This window comes from Hermetia illucens, chromosome 4 (assembly GCF_905115235.1).
Source record: "Hermetia illucens chromosome 4, iHerIll2.2.curated.20191125, whole genome shotgun sequence".
NCBI classification, from domain to species: Eukaryota; Metazoa; Arthropoda; class Insecta; order Diptera; family Stratiomyidae; genus Hermetia; species Hermetia illucens.
Window position 1 is genome coordinate 103,093,501 of NC_051852.1, and position 17,982 is coordinate 103,111,482.

A 17,982-nucleotide genomic window follows, 5' to 3' on the forward strand; every position below is an offset into this window, starting at 1 on the left:
AGTAGAATTACGTATATACATATAGGTTTTGCAAGTCAAATTCAGAATTTTCCAAACTAATGTCAGAACTTTCTAAACTAACTTCATTTTTTTCCATAATCCATTTCGGAATTCCCCATTCGCCTACAGCCTATCGAAAAGAGCCTATTTTCGTATCATTAATAAGCTTATTGGTAAGGCAATCCTCGGCGCGGTGTGCAGTGAAGGTTATAGAGTGGGTTCACCTCTTGCCCCTCCCACCCGCGCGGGTGAAGACGGAATAGACGTGCAAGGGGGCGGCCCCGCTCTGTAACTCCCTCCGCACATCCCCAGTAGGATTGCCCAACCAATAAGCTTTCTACGGGGGAACCTGCTGCATATCTTCTTTCCCATTCCATCTCGGAGGTTGTTGTTGACAAATTACACGTTACCATGATGATATCAAAATACCGTCTATTTGACCACCTCGAAGTCTCAACGGGCTTTGGGAAAGAACGGAATTATCAAAGGGAGACCTTTATCCTGCTTTTGCATAACTTTCCTATCGTCTGTCCTTATCGGGGTAGGGCTGAAAATTCAAACTTAACCATGATCACACATATGAAATCCCCCCTTTTCAAAAGTCCACACGAAGAAGGGAGGGGGCACCACGAACTTAAAGAGGGGGAAATCTTTCCCTCCATGAACTTCTCACCCTCTTCGAGGTTAAGGTTGGGAATTCAACCTTTATCCAGCCGGCTCTCGCTCTATATCGTTCATTAATTCTTCTATAGTAGATTCAAATATGTATTTCTCATTAATCTGATAAACAAAAATTTCAGAGACTAATATCATGCTTAAAAATAAGTAAAAAACATATTGGCTAGACGTATTCATGTGACAGGGACTTTATATTACTTAAAAAAATCTGTTAAACTTTCCTGATCTAGTTTACTAGCTGCATAAGCAAATTCCTTCCCGCTAGTTTTGCAAATTTCGAATCGTCTCCAGCAGTTTCATCACCTGTTTCACGTTCCACACCACGTGCTACTTCAATAAAATTTACTTCCCACATGGAAAAACGACTTCTCTGATAAGAAAATTGAAAAAAGAAGAAGACTACCTCGTCAATTTCTGTGGGATAATTTGACATTCGAATTTATCACACTTTAAAATTCCTGATTAAAAGGTCTCATTAGAATTAAATATAAACATGAGTGACTTTGATAGCCTAAATAAAAACGAAGGCGATGCCGAATTGCAAGAGTTTCTGATGGTGGAGAAGCAAAAGGCCCAAGTGAATGCCCAGGTCAGTTTCGAAGTGACCCCTGTAAATTGGATCATCTCATTCTCATCTTCTGATGTTTTTTTGTAGATTCACGAGTTCAATGAGATTTGCTGGGACAAGTGTGTAGACAAGCCATCGAACAAATTAGACAGTAGAACGGAAACATGTCTGGCGAATTGCGTGGACAGATTCATTGATACCTCCCTGCTCATAACTAATAGATTTGCACAACTTTTATCACAGAAAAGCGGCGGTGGACTGCAGTGATAGTGAATGGCGAGGCAGTTTTCTAGTCCTAAAGCAAATATTAGTGGAAAGAAGTTATAAAATACTGTTGACTTTATGTACAAATCGGAATTCTAGTTGTCCTCATGTAGAAGAGATCTGTGTACATACGAAACAATTGGCGGACTTGACTGGATCAAGTTGGTTTGCTTTGATCCCAGTTCTTCTGACGCAATGTAAATTTCGAAATAGATACGTTGAATTATCCCACTGAGATGTTTGTTTATTGGAATAATATAGTGTAGGATAGTTTCTGGCTAGCCAATAGCCGCAGAAATACGTATGGTAGGTAATTGCCAAGTGCTGTGAGTGTGGCCTTTCTTGTTCACTTCTTGGTAGAGTGTAGGGCTTCGGCGCAGTCAGTTTCATTAACATCATACTAAAGGCTGTGTAAATGATAAGTTAACTGCAGCGAGACGCAACAGACATCCATGACGACTGGGATTCGAACCCAGAATGCCCCCAGATAATTTGCATTGTAAGATCTGAGAAAAGCTTCGAGGAGTGAAGGCGGTAAATGATTGATGACAACCTGAAATTAATATTCCAAAAGCTTTACCAACAAAGAGCAAGAGATCATTCGTTGGACGACACGATTAAAATCTATTTATTAAAACCAAACATTAAGGTATGGCATTCGAAGAATATTGCGTACAATTTTCATGAATAAATCTAAAAAATAAGGCAATGGCAGCAATTATTCGGACCCGCGGAAAAAAGTGGAATTGCGGTATCGCTCATAACTCGGTGCTGAGTCGATTTTATTAGATGATCGCTTTCTCAAGGTAACACTGGGAGGGTTTTTCGAAGTTTCAATTATTCAGTTTTTTAAATTTGAAAAAAAAAAAATCCAGCGCTACCTCGTGAATTATGTACAGAAATAGTGTTCAAACTTTCAAAAAGATCGGTGCAGTCATTTTAGAGTTATGAGGAGTAGCGCTCATAGATTTCGTCATTGTGTAGGCTACGGAATCGTCCACCCTCATCTAGGGTGCCATGGTGTAATACCATGGTTCCTTAAAATAAACAGTAATTGGAAATTTAGGGGCATTCAGATTTTTTTCGTAGAATCCTAGCACCACCTTTATCCAGTGGTAAGAAGTTGGTATAAAACTTTATAGTAAAATGTTGAAAAAATTGAGAATTTAAAAAAAGAAAATTTCGATATTGGTGTGGAAAATTCTGAATTGTCTGAAGTTGATTTAGAAATGTCTGAAACTAGTTGGGAAAATTTTGAACCTAGATTTGCAAAACTTGTAAATACAAACGCGAATGATGCAGTCAGGATTCAATATATATATATATATATATATTTGAGTCGACGTGCGGCAGTTGGTCTCTGGCGAGTGGATCTCCACATTTCGGCTGTGTCGTGTGTTGTGTCAATAGTGAGAAGTGAAAACTCATCTACGATGGCAAAGTTTCTGGCGAGGCTGAATCGAATGGCGTGCTTGAGCGGCGCACAACCTGTCAGGCCCTCGATGGCTCGTACCTATGCCAGCAGGATTGAAGTCAAAAAACCAATTGTGGAAATGGATGGTGATGAAATGACACGCATAATCTGGCAATTCATCAAAGATAAATTAATTTTCCCCTACATTAAGGTCGACTGTCTGTATTATGACTTGGGATTACCTTACCGAGACGCTACAGATGATCAAGTCACAATCGATGCAGCTTACGCTGTTCTCAAGCACAATGTCGGTATTAAATGCGCCACCATCACCCCAGATGAGGCCCGAGTGCAAGAATTCAATCTCAAGAAAATGTGGTTAAGTCCAAACGGAAATATTCTCGGCGGAACCGTGTTTCGAGAACCGATTTTATGTAGTAACATTCCTCGATTAGTCCCAGGATGGACAAAGCCAATTGTAATTGGACGTCACGCCCATGGTGATCAATATAAAGCTACAGATGCAGTCATTGAAAAACCAGGGAAAGTAGAGTTAATATACACAGGTAATGATGGAACCGTGAAAAAGTACGAAATTTTCGATTTCAAGGATTCGGGAGTAGTAATGGGAATGTATAACACTGATGAATCCATTAAGGCTTTCGCCCATTCATCGTTTCAAGTAGCCTTGCAGATGAAGTGGCCTCTATTCCTGTCTACGAAAAACACCATCCTCAAAGGATATGATGGTCGCTTTAAAGATATATTCCAGGAAATTTATGAAAGAGAATACAAGAGTGAATTCGATAAAGCCGGTATTTACTATGAACATCGACTCATCGACGATATGGTGGCACAAACACTCAAATCAAATGGTGGATTCATCTGGGCTTGTAAAAATTACGATGGTGACGTCCAATCTGATATCATAGCTCAGGGATATGGATCATTGGGATTGATGACATCTGTTCTTGTATGTCCAGATGGCAAAACTGTAGAATCGGAAGCGGCTCACGGCACAGTTACCAGACATTATAGGCAACACCAAAAAGGCCTACCAACCTCCACAAATCCAATTGCGTCCATTTTTGCCTGGACTCGTGGATTAATTCATCGAGCAAAATTAGATAACACGCCGGAATTGGAAAAGTTCGCACGAACCTTAGAAGCGGCATGCGTTAAATGTGTAGAATCTGGCCGTATGACGAAAGATTTGGCAATTTGCATCCACGGAAGTGATAAATTGCAGGAAGATATGTACTTAAACACAGAAGATTTCCTGGAAGCAATATCAGACCAAGTGAGCCACATGATGCAATCAAAGTAGATACTTGCTTGCGTTCATCAAATAAATTATTAATTTAAAAAAAAAAAAAACCTGGCGTACCAGGTTTACCCTCACCTGAGTTGCAAACGCAGAGCTGCATGCGACCAGGCGCGTGTCATGGGTTGCGGATAATGACATGACCCACCGGGTCAGCTACGAATATCGCAAGTTAATCTTGTAAATAAGTAGCCGCGGACAAGCAGAACGTTTCCCTTTGTGTTCGTCCTCCCTTACCGATTCTTCCCGTTCAGGGGGAGTAAACCTCCTTAACAAATCCGTAATCCGGGGTGAAGGGATCGACGCGCCTATCGGATGAATTCCAGTGACGTTACACTGTATTTCAGCGGCTCCCCTCCAAATACCTTCCCTACCTTTGGAGGTAACCATGGGGCATTGCAACATTGGGGCTCTGTTGCAGGGCTGACTGGTTCCCCATTACTCGTGGGAATAAAATTGGGGACTTTGGTTTAAATTCTTTAAATGGGACCCCAGGGACACGAAGACAGTACCCAACACGGTTAAGGGTCGTTCAACAACATCAGAGCGGCTCTTCGCCCTTGGATGTTTTGGCGGTTATGCCGTCAACCACCAGGGACGGGAGACCTAGGCGTCGTATGGTTTGGACGAGCCAACTCAACGAATTTATCGTCCGCGCCTATTACCGTGTCACGGATTTGGAACGGAATCCATCAGGGTACAGACATCGACTACATGACGCGTTCATAACCCGATTTCCGGAGCTAAGTCATGTTCCGGAACAGAACGTCGTCAACCAGTACCGAGTGATCGTGAATAACAACCGAGTTGCCTTACCAACTAGGCAACAAATCTTCCAAGAGGTTTCACTTGAGCTCGGGCTGGAGTCATCAAATTACCGGACTAGTCAAAGGAGTAACACAAGTTCTCCACCTGTAAGGCACTCCATGAATCCAGTAGTCAGGAGAAGCTTAGTAACTGGGGATGTCGACCCAATTTATAATGAGGCTTTGACCGCATTCCAGGTCGCATTCACAGAGTATGCTGAGATTCTCCCAGACGCTAGGCCAAGGATCCCAAAACTGAAGTTTACTTCGGCAACTACTAACATCATTGCTGCCGTTGACAGAATTTTGGCTGATCGTTTGGCTAGCGAGATTACTGCTACAGAGGTTCACAGCCTGATCTACGTTGCAGCTGCCACGGTTATTCGTCTCCATAACCAACATCTTAGAGCGAATAACAGAGGTATGCGCAGAAGGACTTTGCCGTTCTGGGTGTTTCGACTTAACAAAAGAGTCGAAAAGTTGAGAAAGGAGATTGGTCGTGTGACGCAAGCACTCCTTGGAAATCCATCACCAAGAGTGCACAGATGCGTTGCGAACATCATTGGAAACTACCATCTGTCCAATGATATGCCAATCGAAGAAATCCTCGAGGTGCTGAAGCAGAAACTTGCGGTATGCTGCAATCGCATCCGTAGGTATCAGAAAAGCTTTCAGCGAAGGACAGACAACACCTTGTTCTTCCAGAACCAACGAGGATTCTACAAAAATCTCATCAACTCAGGTAGGGAAAGTAACCTCAATCTGGATCAGGCAGAAGACTTCTGGAGAAGTGTTTGGAGCGAATCCAGTCGTTGCAATTTAGAAGCAGCGTGGCTCCCACACCTTATGCGTTCATGCGAGGCCCTCCCCGAAATGACCATGCCTGACGTAACTGAAGTCGACGTTAAAGCAGTCCTTGACAAGGCAGGTAACTGGAAGGCGCCAGGAGTTGACAAGATTCACAACTTCTGGCTGAAGCGATTCAAGAGCACTCACAGGATATTGGCAAATCAATTTAATCAGATGATTGCCGATCCTGATTTAGTTCCACCATTTTTCACCAAGGGGATAACTTTCCTCATCCCCAAGGAACAGGGTGTCTCTTGCCCTTCAAAATGTCGACCAATTACTTGTCTTCCTACCATCTACAAGGTCTTCACTTCAGTTCTGTGCGCGAACATCTCAAAACATCTTGATGTTCATAAATTGATAGCTGAGGAGCAAAAAGGATGCGCAAAAGGCTCCCGAGGCTGCAAAGAACAGCTTATAATCGATACGGTAGCTGTAAAGCAGGCTGTCCATCAAAAACGAAACATCTCGACAGCCTACATCGATTATAAATCAGCCTTTGACTCCATATCACATTCGTGGTTACTACAAGTGTTACGCTTGTATAAAATCAACCCGAATGTTGTTCTTCTACTGAGAACAGTAATGAAGAATTGGAGCACGAAGCTATCGGTATCTTCGCAAACATCAGGAGAGATACCAATCAGGCGTGGCATTTTCCAAGGCGACTCTCTAAGCCCACTGTGGTTTTGTTTGGCTTTGAATCCGCTATCCCATCTTTTGCATGAAAGCAAATACGGGTTCCAAGTCAAGCATGGCATATTGTCGAAATGTACATTAAGCCATTTAATGTACATTGACGACATCAAATTGTATGCCAAAGACGAGAACCAACTTCGCTCCTTGCTGGACATCACCATCCAGTTCAGCAGGGATATCGGCATGCAGTTGGGTTTGGAGAAATGTCGCATAAAAACAATTGTTCGGGGAAAACACACCGACAATGAAGGATACAGCCAAAATAACATCCGAATTGAGGGCATGGATTCGGACGACGTCTACAAATACCTCGGCATATTGCAAGCAACAACACCTGCTGTAGCAATAATCAAATCTAAGTTGCTGGGGGAATTTGAGCGGCGTCTGGATCTTGTCCTTAAAACTGAGCTGTACGGGAAAAATAAAATCATGGCAATCAACACCTTTGCCATTCCCGTCCTTCTATACACTTTCGGTGTGATACAGTGGAGTAATACCGATTTAGAATCTGTCAATAGACGGGTAAGGGTAGTTCTTGCAAACAACAACATGCACAATAGAGCTGCCGAAAAATTGAGGATCACTATCCCACGTCATCAGGGAGGAAGGGGGGTACTTGATTTAAAAACGTTGCACTACAATCAAGTGCATTCTCTTCGTGAGTTTTTCTATGAGAAACAATCCTCTAGCCAAATACATCAGGCTACCGTCATGGCAGATAATAAATTATCTCCTTTGAACTTGAGAAGCAGAGAATGGGATCCCATGTCGAATGTTACTTCAGTCCAACAGAAGATCGACATGTGGAAAGAGAAACCCATTCACGGAGGTCATATAAAAAATTTGTTGTTGTCAGGCATTGACATCGAAGCCTCCAACAAATGGTTGACAAATGGTGTACTTTTCTATGAGACCGAAGCATTCCTAACTTCAATTCAGGATGCTTCGCTCCCAACAAAAAATTATAAACGGTACATTCTTCACGACTCCTCAATCACCAACTCCAGTTGTAGGTTATGCAACTGTGAAGAGGAGACCATCCAGCACATAACATCTGCGTGCAGGATGTTGAGCGGTACCGAGTACACCAATCGTCATAACTCCGTCTGCAAGATTCTCCATCAAAACCTTGCGTTGAAGTATAACTTAGTGGCAACCTACCATCCTTACTATAAGTATACTCCGCAGAGAATCTTGGAAAATGATCGGGTCAAACTACTGTGGGATCACACTATTGCCAGCGACCACAGTGTTAATCATAACAGACCCGATCTAGTTCTGCTTCTGAAGGAAGAACGAGCGTGCTTTATAATCGATGTAGCCGTACCGTTGGACCGGAACACTGTTGAAAAACAGCACGAAAAAATCCGGAACTACGGCCCCTTGGCAGACGATATGAAGCAGACTTGGAGACTACAAAAGATCGAAGTAGTCCCAGTAATAATTTCAGCGACGGGATTAGTCCCGCAGAACTTACATAAAGCGCTGAAAACGCTCGATCTTAGGGCTGGACTATACATGGAGATGCAAAAAGCAGTTATCCTTGCAACCTGTGCTATAGTCCGAAGAGTCCTGTCCGGTAACAATCTGACCTAATGGGTTTCAGTCTTGATCCGCACTGTCTTCAATATAAGATCCATGTCTCTGTAGTGTAGGACCTCCGCGTCATTGGCTGAAGTGTTTGCGACAATCGGGATGTAGCAATACATTTTCGCATGGTCGCACACACTTTGCGTTAAAACGCATCATCGCTGTGATGCGGGCCTTTGGATGTTGCCTTCAGCCCATCCTTAGGTTGGTCGCCCCTCGGTCCGGTTGGGCGGGAAGAGGGTCCGTGGGCTTTTTGAACTATATACCTGGCGTACCAGGTTTATCTTCACCTGAGTTGCAAACGCAGAGCTGCATGCGACCAGGCGCGTGTCATGGGTTGCGGATAATGACATGACCCACCGGGTCAGCTACGAATATCGTAAGTTAATCTTGTAAATAAGTAGCCGCGGACAAGCAGAACGTTTCCCTTTGTGTTCGTCCTCCCTTACCGATTCTTCCCGTTCAGGGGGAGTAAACCTCCTTAACAAATCCGTAATCCGGGGTGAAGGGATCGACGCGCCTATCGGATGAATTCCAGTGACGTTACACTGTATTTCAGCGGCTCCCCTCCAAATACCTTCCCTCCCTTTGGAGGTAACCATGGGGCATTGCAACATTGGGGCTCTGTTGCAGGGTTGACTGCTTCCCCAATACTCGTGGGAATAAAAATTGGGGAAAACAATTTAAATTCTCTTAATGGGACCCCAGGGACACGAAGACAGTACCCAACACGGTTAAGGGTCGTTCAACAACATCAGAGCGGCTCTTCGCCCTTGGATGTTTTGGCGGTTATGCCGTCAACCACCAGGGACGGGAGACCTAGGCGTCGTATGGTTTGGACGAACCAACTCAACGAATTTATCGTCCGCGCCTATTACCGTGTCACGGATTTGGAACGGAATCCATCAGGGTACAGACATCGACTACATGACGCGTTCATAACCCGATTTCCGGAGCTAAGTCATGTTCCGGAACAGAACGTCGTCAACCAGTACCGGGTGATAGTGAATAACAACCGAGTTGCCTTACCAACTAGGCAACAAATCTTTCAAGAGGTTTCACTTGAGCTCGGGCTGGAGTCATCAAATTACCGGACTAGTCAAAGGAGTGACACAAGTACTCCACCTGTAAGGCACTCCATGAATCCAGTAGTCAGGAGAAGCTTAGTAACTGGGGATGTCGACCCAATTTATAATGAGGCTTTGACCGCATTCCAGGTCGCATTCACAGAGTATGCTGAGATTCTCCCAGACGCTAGGCCAAAGATCCCAAAACTGAAGTTTACTTCGGCAACTACTAACATCATTGCTGCCATTGACAGAATTTTGGCTGATCGTTTGGCTAGCGAGATTACTGCTACAGAGGTTCACAGCCTGATCTACGTTGCAGCTGCCACGGTTATTCGTCTCCATAACCAACATCTTAGAGCGAATAACAGAGGTATGCGCAGAAGGACTTTACCGTTCTGGGTGTTTCGACTCAACAAAAGAGTCGAAAAGTTGAGAAAGGAGATTGGTCGTGTGACGCAAGCACTCCTTGGAAATCCATCACCAAGAGTGCACAGATGCGTTGCGAACATCATTGGAAACTACCATCTGTCCAATGATATGCCAATCGAAGAAATCCTCGAGGTGCTGAAGCAGAAACTTGCGGTATGCTCCAATCGCATCCGTAGGTATCAGAAAAGCTTTCAGCGAAGGACAGACAACACCTTGTTCTTCCAGAACTAACGGGGATTCTACAAAAATCTCACCAGCTCAGATAGGGAAAGTAACCTCGATCTTGATCAGGCAGAAGACTTCTGGAGAAGTGTTTGGAGCGAATCCAGCCGTTGCAATTTAGAAGCAGCGTGGCTCCCACACCTTATGCGTTCATGCGAGGCCCTCCCCGAAATGACCATGCCTGACGTAACTGAAGTCGACGTTGAAGCAGCCCTTGACAAGGCAGGTAACTGGAAGGCGTCAGGAGTTGACAAAATTCACAACTTCTGGCTGAAGCGGTTCAAGAGCACTCACAGGATATTGGCAAATCAATTTAATCAGATGATTGCCGATCCTGATTTAGTTCCACCATTTTTCACCAAGGGGATAACTTTCCTCATCCCCAAGGAACAGGGTGTCTCTTGCCCTTCAAAATGTCGACCAATTACTTGTCTTCCTACCATCTACAAGGTCTTCACTTCAGTTCTGTGCGCGAACATCTCAAAACATCTTGATGTTCATAAATTGATAGCTGAGGAGCAAAAGGGATGCGCAAAAGGCTCCCGAGGCTGCAAAGAACAGCTTATAATCGATACGGTAGCTGTAAAGCAGGCTGTCCATCAAAAACGAAACATCTCGACAGCCTACATCGATTATAAATCAGCCTTTGACTCCATATCACATTCGTGGTTACTACAAGTGTTACGCTTGTATAAAATCAACCCGAATGTCGTTCTTCTACTGAGAACAGTAATGAAGAATTGGAGCACGAAGCTATCGGTATTTTCGCAAACATCAGGAGAGATACCAATCAGGCGTGGCATTTTCCAAGGCGACTCTCTAAGCCCACTGTGGTTTTGTTTGGCTTTGAATCCGCTATCCCATCTTTTGCATGAAAGCAAATACGGGTTCCAAGTCAAGCATGGCATATTGTCGAAATGTACATTAAGCCATTTAATGTACATTGACGACATCAAATTGTATGCCAAAGACGAGAACCAACTTCGCTCCTTGCTGGACATCACCATCCAGTTCAGCAGGGATATCGGCATGCAGTTGGGTTTGGAGAAATGTCGCATAAAAACAATTGTTCGGGGAAAACACACCGACAACGAAGGATACAGCCAAAATAACATCCGAATTGAGGGCATGGATTCGGACGACGTCTACAAATACCTCGGCATATTGCAAGCAACAACACCTGCTGTAGCAATAATCAAATCTAAGTTGCTGGGGGAATTTGAACGGCGTCTGGATCTTGTCCTTAAAACTGAGCTGTACGGGAAAAACAAAATCATGGCAATCAACACCTTCGCCATTCCCGTCCTTCTATACACTTTCGGTGTGATACAGTGGAGTAATACCGATTTAGAATCTGTCAATAGACGGGTAAGGGTAGTTCTTGCAAACAACAACATGCACAATAGAGCTGCCGAAAAATTGAGGATCACTATCCCACGTCATCAGGGAGGAAGGGGGGTACTTGATTTAAAAACGTTGCACTACAATCAAGTGCATTCTCTTCGTGAGTTTTTCTATGAGAAACAATCCTCTAGCCAAATACATCAGGCTACCGTCATGGCAGATAATAAATTATCTCCTTTGAACTTGAGAAGCAGAGAATGGGATCCCATGTCGAATGTTACTTCAGTCCAACAGAAGATCGACATGTGGAAAGAGAAACCCATTCACGGAGGTCATATAAAAAATTTGTTGTTGTCAGGCATTGACATCGAAGCCTCCAACAAATGGTTGACAAATGGTGTACTTTTCTATGAGACCGAAGCATTCCTAACTTCAATTCAAGATGCTTCGCTCCCAACAAAAAATTATAAACGGTACATTCTTCACGACTCCTCAATCACCAACTCCAGTTGTAGGTTATGCAACTGTGAAGAGGAGACCATCCAGCACATAACATCTACGTGCAGGATGTTGAGCGGTACCGAGTACACCAATCGTCATAACTCCGTCTGCAAGATTCTCCATCAAAACCTTGCGTTGAAGTATAACTTAGTGGCAACCTACCATCCTTACTATAAGTATACTCCGCAGAGAATCTTGGAAAATGATCGGGTCAAACTACTGTGGGATCACACTATTGCCACCGACCACAGTGTTAATCATAATAGACCCGATCTAGTTTTGCTTCTGAAGGAAGAACGAGCGTGCTTTATAATCGATGTAGCCGTACCGTTGGACCGGAACACTGTTGAAAAACAGCACGAAAAAATCCGGAACTACGGCCCCTTCGCAGACGATATGAAGCAGACCTGGAGACTACAAAAGATCGAAGTAGTCCCAGTGGTAATTTCAGCGACGGGATTAGTCCCGCAGAACCTACATAAAGCGCTGAAAACGCTCGATCTTAGGGCTGGACTATACATGGAGATGCAAAAAGTGGTTATCCTTGCAACCTGTGCTATAGTCCGAAGAGTCCTGTCCGGTAACAATCTGACCTAATGGGTTTCAGTCTTGATCCGCACTGTCTTCGATATAAGATCCATGTCTCTGTAGTGTAGGACCTCCGCGTCATTGGCTGAAGTGTTTGCGACAATCGGGATGTAGTAATATATTTTCGCATGGTCGCACACACTTTGCGTTAAAACGCATCATCGCTGTGATGCGGGCCTTTGGATGTTGCCTTCAGCCCATCCTTAGGTTGGTCGCCCCTCGGTCCGGTTGGGCGGGAAGAGGGTCCGTGGGCTTTTTGAACTATATATATAATAGGTAATATCCCCTAAATCGCGTCCACCATCCCTGCGCATCGTCGTTCTCAGGCCAGAGACTGGTGTTAACGAAAACTTGGAACTTTTGAGTAACAATGGCGATCACTTTTCTTGTGTTGCTCGCATATAACAGCAGAGAGAGAATATCGTCGCTCTGAAGTTTTGAACACTAAAAAATTGGAATAAACGGTTCATAAGCGAACTTTATCGGCGTAGCTTACACTGAATCGTCGATACTAGGTTGCCATCCATGATGTTTAAAGCACCCATTTGTTCCTCTACGATGAATCTGTCTGGTTTTCAGCTCCCGGCTCTGCTCAGCTTATGGCGCCCATTCATGGGCTCTTGATCCACTACGGATCCCATTCCTTACATAAAGGTTAGTACAGTAAAGAACCTTCACTGAAGAGGCAGACTGCCACATGAGTTGCGATCTTAATGATGCCAGAGGTTCCACTAAAGTGCTTCGCTGGCATTTTCCAAATTAGTTGTTTCGAACTCTCATTGTTGTTCTGTCTAAAACGCTCCAGGGTGGCACTTTTACTCAGATCTCTATAGATAGGCTTAATGGCATTCAAAACATCTTTGGGGAAAGCACTACCTTTCGAACGAATCCAATGCATCAACAGCTGCAGCTTTTGCCATTCGAACCATGAGTCCGTACTGGGTAATGTAAGAGGCGTGGTCGCTTAAATCGTTGTATCTTCCTTAGTTTTGATCCTATTGTTCTCAAATTTTCACACAATATTCTTGAAAGGTTTTCCAGTAAAAAAATTATTAAAAAGAAGTAAAAACTCTGGAAATGTGAACGCAACAAATTTGGATTCTAGTCCATAACAACAACAAACAAAGTTTGTTTCCAATCGGTTTGGTCCGTCATCAAGTGGATAGCGAACATCTCCCTCATATTGCTTAAAAAAATTATACAATAATCTTTGGCGCAACACAATTGGATGAGGGCCTTGAAGTGTGTTTGAGCACTCCATTCAAGACTTTAACGGTACACTGCAGGATTATAGTTCCCCAGAGGAGCCAATATGGTCAGCATTGCGCTCGCCCGAGATTTGACTCAGGTACTCACTTACAGCTTAGTCGACTGCTATCCGACGTCAAATCACGATATAAATTCCATTGACACCAGCCAGATTTAAACCTGTACGACAGCCTTGTGCTCTAATCACTTAGCTATCCGAACACAAAGTACTTTACTTAGAGCAAATTCTAAGAAATATTTCTTCGAGGACTTGTTCCTCTGGGATACATGCCCCGCTCTCGGTAGAAAGTTGGGGTGGTTTTCGCACCTAAGCCCTCGAAAGATGATTATTTAAACCCAAAGAACTTGGGACAAATCAGCTTAACATTGTTTTCGCTGAAATGAGAAAGACTGGCTGCGAATCACATTCGTGAGAAGGCGAAGTTGCATCGACTAAATGAAAACCAATGCAGTGAGTGTGCTCTTCACTCATTGGTTTCTGAAGATAGCGGGCGCAACTTTGAAAGACAAATACACGATGGGGTTGTTCGTAGCCATTGAAAGGGTCCTTTGACAGTGTGCCTTTCCAAAAATTTTGTAATGCCGCCAGAGAGGATGGTGTCGACAAAACTTAATTAAAAGATTGCTGTGTGCTAAAGTGGGTGTTGATCGCTATTTAACAATAGAAGCAACGAACGGTTGCTCCCAAGAAGATGTACTATCGTCACTTCTGCGGAGTATGTTGATTGACTCACGGCTATCTGAACTAAAATCTGTCAAAAAACCCCCAACCTTATGCGAAAGACGTGGCTGTGCTATTGTTCGGGATCTCGGAACGTTGTGTAGAAACAACATGCTATTGATTTGATTGACAGCTGGTGCTTCAAGGATAGTCTTTTAGTAAATCCAAATAAAAACTATTATTTACAAAAAGGAGGAAACCGAATGCCTTCCAGAGATGAGGGGTACAACTCTTTAGCTCTCCAGAAAAGTGAAATGTCTGGGAGTTATTCTAAACAAGCAGCTTTTTTGGAACAAACATGTAGCGGTAGAGATGAAACAAGTTCCCATAGCTTATGGGCTGTGCAGGCGGATCCTTACCTTGACTTAGGGACTTAGGCCTCAGGTATTGATGTGAAAATATGTTGCTTCCATTGGACCGATGCTTGCTTATGCATAGTAAGGTGGGTTAAGGTGAAAAAAAGAGTTTTCACTGTGGATTTATTTATTCAGAGCACTGCAATGCAAGTAGCATATTCTATGCCGATAGCTCAAAACAGAACAGAGTTTTGGAACAGGAATATACCTTTCTTAGTGAGCTTTTGCTTTGGGGCAATATGTAAAAGTTTTACAGGCGGAAGCGTACGCAATCTTAGGGGAAACCTGGTCGATTTACGGCTAGTTGAAGAGCGGTATCATCGCAATCTGCAGCGGTAGTCAAGCTGGAATGAGGGTGCTGAGCAATTCTCTCAAAACTACAAAAATTGTTCAGGAATGTAATAACTGATTGAACTCTATTTCTATAATAGATACCGTGGCATTGCCTTAGTAGAGGTGGCAGAGTCTTAATGATGAATAGGGATTCTCTAAGATGTTACGTGTCCATCATGTAATGAGAAAGCGAGCTGCACGGATTATTTTCTATGTGAGTACCTCGCTTATGGATGCAACAGACATTAGGTTTTTGGTACTGATGTGCTCCAGCTGCAGCGGGTAGCATTACGTTCGTTAGATGGGAGAAACCAAGTACAATGGACCACTAGGATCTGAGTGCTAAAAGGCTTTGCCTTCCTCCCACATCACACAAACATAGCCCTCGAATCCAGCAAGGACCCTTATTCCGACAAAATTCCATCTAAATGCGGGCGAAACATTCGCTATTTGCCCCGAATATACAATAGAATATAGACTCTATTGCTCAAATCAAGGTTTTTTTTATAATTACAAAACTACTCCATAGAAAGACGCATGTTATGTACGAAACACGTGTCTGCATTGCTTAATTAAAATCTATAGTTAAACTGGAAACTTTTCCTTTGATTAATTTTACTTAATAATAATACTCGTTGGCGCAACAATCCATGTTGGATCAGGGCCTTGAAGTGTGTTAGAGCACTTCATTCAAGACCGTAACGGTACACTAGGAGGCAATGTGGTCAGCATTGCGCTCGCCCGAGATTATTACCCTGATTTAACTCAGGTACTCATTCACAGCTGAGTCGACTGGTATCCGACGTCAAATTGTGATACAAATTCCACTGCCACCAGTGAGATTTGAACCGCGACCTTCCGTACGACAGCCTTGTGCTCTAACCACTCAGCTATCCGGACACCGGACATTAATTTTACTTGCTAACACATAATTTAACATCCTCTGCCATTCGAACAACTGCTAATCACTATGAGCTCTCGTGGTCTGATCGTTTGGAACTCGTTAAAACGGGTAATCTAGACAAAAGGGCCGTAGAGAGGAAATCTCAGCCCGGAATGGAAATTATACGAATCTGAGGTGAAAATTAGAGAATGGCGTGACGAGAGGTGGCATTCAAGCACAGATACTTTAAACGTTCGAGAATATTGATGAACACTGGGCCGGTATCAAAAGTGCTTTCATCTCTGGCGCGAGTGAAGTTTTGGATCATGTTTCGAAAGAACATCACAAGTCCTGGCTTCGGAAATGTGAAGGCAGATTGATAAGATTTTGATTCAGGCGGTGGAAGGAGCGCTTCATTTTTAATTGTATAACATCCAGTGAAGCTCCACATCTTGTGGATACGGACTACTCTTCCGAACAGAAGTTGAATCATATTTACCAACAATGCGCTCACAAGGGGAATCTGAGATCTTTCCAAGTGAGTGGAAGAAGCGAATGATTGTTAAAATTCCAAAGAAGAGCACCCAACTTAAATGGGATACCAAAACACTTCTAAAGTTTGATTGTTAGGGAGCAGGGTGGTTTCCGCCCTTAATCTTCATATACTGATCCCATCTTTCGGATTATTATGGAAAAATGCAGAATTTATATCACCTACTTTGGTAAGTAGGGAGTGTATCTGGGAAGGTATTACGGGAAACCTTACAACCTACATACTGGATCGACGTAAAACCTCGGGGGAGTTTGAAGTCTAAAACGGAGACGATACTTTTTTCCCGTTGAAGGCGTTTATGCTGCCTAAGCTGGAGGACGTAGGTGGGTTCAATGGACAAAGGAGAAATGTCATTCCTCAAACACTTCGGCTACGCTGATGACATTTGATTGGTTTCTGACTGAAGCTAAATACCAATAAAATTAAGGTTCTGAGTCTGGTGGCTCATCGACCTCTTCCTGTCTGCATTTATGGGGAGAATATCGAGGGCGTCGAACAGTTAATATATTTAAGAAATATTGTTTCTGGCGACGGCAGCATCAAATTTAATGTCGGCCAACGCCAAATTCAATTTGCAAAATTTAGATGTGCATTTCAATACCAACATCAAGTTGAGACTCTCCCGCGCCAAAGTTTTCTCTATGCTGATATAGGGGAACCCGAGTTATACCATGTAATGGAAACCAATAATCCAGGATGGACAGCCAGTGGGTCGTTTCTGAAATACGAGGTGCAGTACGGTCGAGAAGAAGTGCAAGCGCCTCAGAGAAAATATAATCGATTTGTTAAAACTACGGCAGTAAAAGACCCTCTTAAGAGAGCAAGGGTCCAGGTATGCTTCGATATCTGCTCAACGATGGTGTTGGACTCGGAGCGGTTGTGATGTTAACTAAGTCAACCCGTTAGAGTTGCACCCCCACAAATCAACTTAGCGCTCAAGCTACAAAATTATTTGATACGGTATTACAGTGTAAATTTCAGATTAAAAGAAAGCGATAGGAGAACATATCAGTGGATTTAATTGTAATACAGCCTAATAAATCACCCCAGATAGTGTCACATACGGATGATATGGATATATTAGTACGGTTAAAAGGGAGCGCAAAAGAAATCTTAATGACGCTTGACAAGGCTCGTAAAAATAAATGAGAATAAAAATAAAGTTGTGACACCAACACGAAACAAGATGACAAAATTTGATGTTAAACGAACCCAATTTCCTGTATTCAGAGGCAACAGTCACAAAGCACATGTAAGAAATCAAAAGACGGGCCGTGCTTGCAAATAATATTTTCAACCTCACACTCATGCTAAGAAATAGAAATGTACACAGGAAAGCAAAATTAGAAACATACACAAGTTCGAAAAGCTCAGTCTTCTATTGCGGTACTGAAACATGAACAATTAACCAGACCGGAGAGCAGGCAATCAATGACTTCACACGTCGAGCTTTCAGAAGAATTGGGGCTCAGTGAAATAGGGCGGAATATGGCGATCTTCACAATCACCTGAAGAACGTTA

At 43.3% G+C, this 17,982-nt stretch overlaps 3 protein-coding genes across 3 annotated transcripts in view; 2 read left to right on the forward strand and 1 right to left on the reverse strand.

The window, feature by feature from the left end:
• Nucleotides 1-17,982, reverse strand: part of LOC119655943 (dnaJ homolog subfamily C member 24-like) — a 49,078-nt gene that overhangs the window by 27,920 nt on the left and 3,176 nt on the right. The gene's annotated exons all lie outside the window — the stretch shown is intronic.
• On the forward strand, nucleotides 1,019-1,745 carry LOC119655945 (mitochondrial import inner membrane translocase subunit Tim8). The gene is made up of 2 exons (XM_038062136.1): nucleotides 1,019-1,267; nucleotides 1,334-1,745. Exons 1-2 carry the CDS (start codon nucleotides 1,172-1,174, stop codon nucleotides 1,511-1,513), a joined length of 276 nt encoding a protein of 91 aa, XP_037918064.1. The 5' UTR covers nucleotides 1,019-1,171; the 3' UTR covers nucleotides 1,514-1,745.
• On the forward strand, nucleotides 2,853-4,251 carry LOC119655936 (isocitrate dehydrogenase [NADP], mitochondrial-like). The gene has a single exon (XM_038062123.1). It carries the CDS (start codon nucleotides 2,944-2,946, stop codon nucleotides 4,249-4,251), a length of 1,308 nt encoding a protein of 435 aa, XP_037918051.1. The 5' UTR covers nucleotides 2,853-2,943.

Bases quoted from the DNA above. Each gene is read 5' to 3' on its own strand.
- LOC119655945 (XM_038062136.1), top strand. From the start codon at position 1,172: ATGAGTGACTTTGATAGCCTAAATAAAAACGAAGGCGATGCCGAATTG. The intron at 1,268-1,333 runs GTCAGTTTCGAA...GTTTTTTTGTAG, and splicing joins AGGCCCAAGTGAATGCCCAG to ATTCACGAGTTCAATGAGAT.
- LOC119655936 (XM_038062123.1), top strand. From the start codon at position 2,944: ATGGCAAAGTTTCTGGCGAGGCTGAATCGAATGGCGTGCTTGAGCGGC.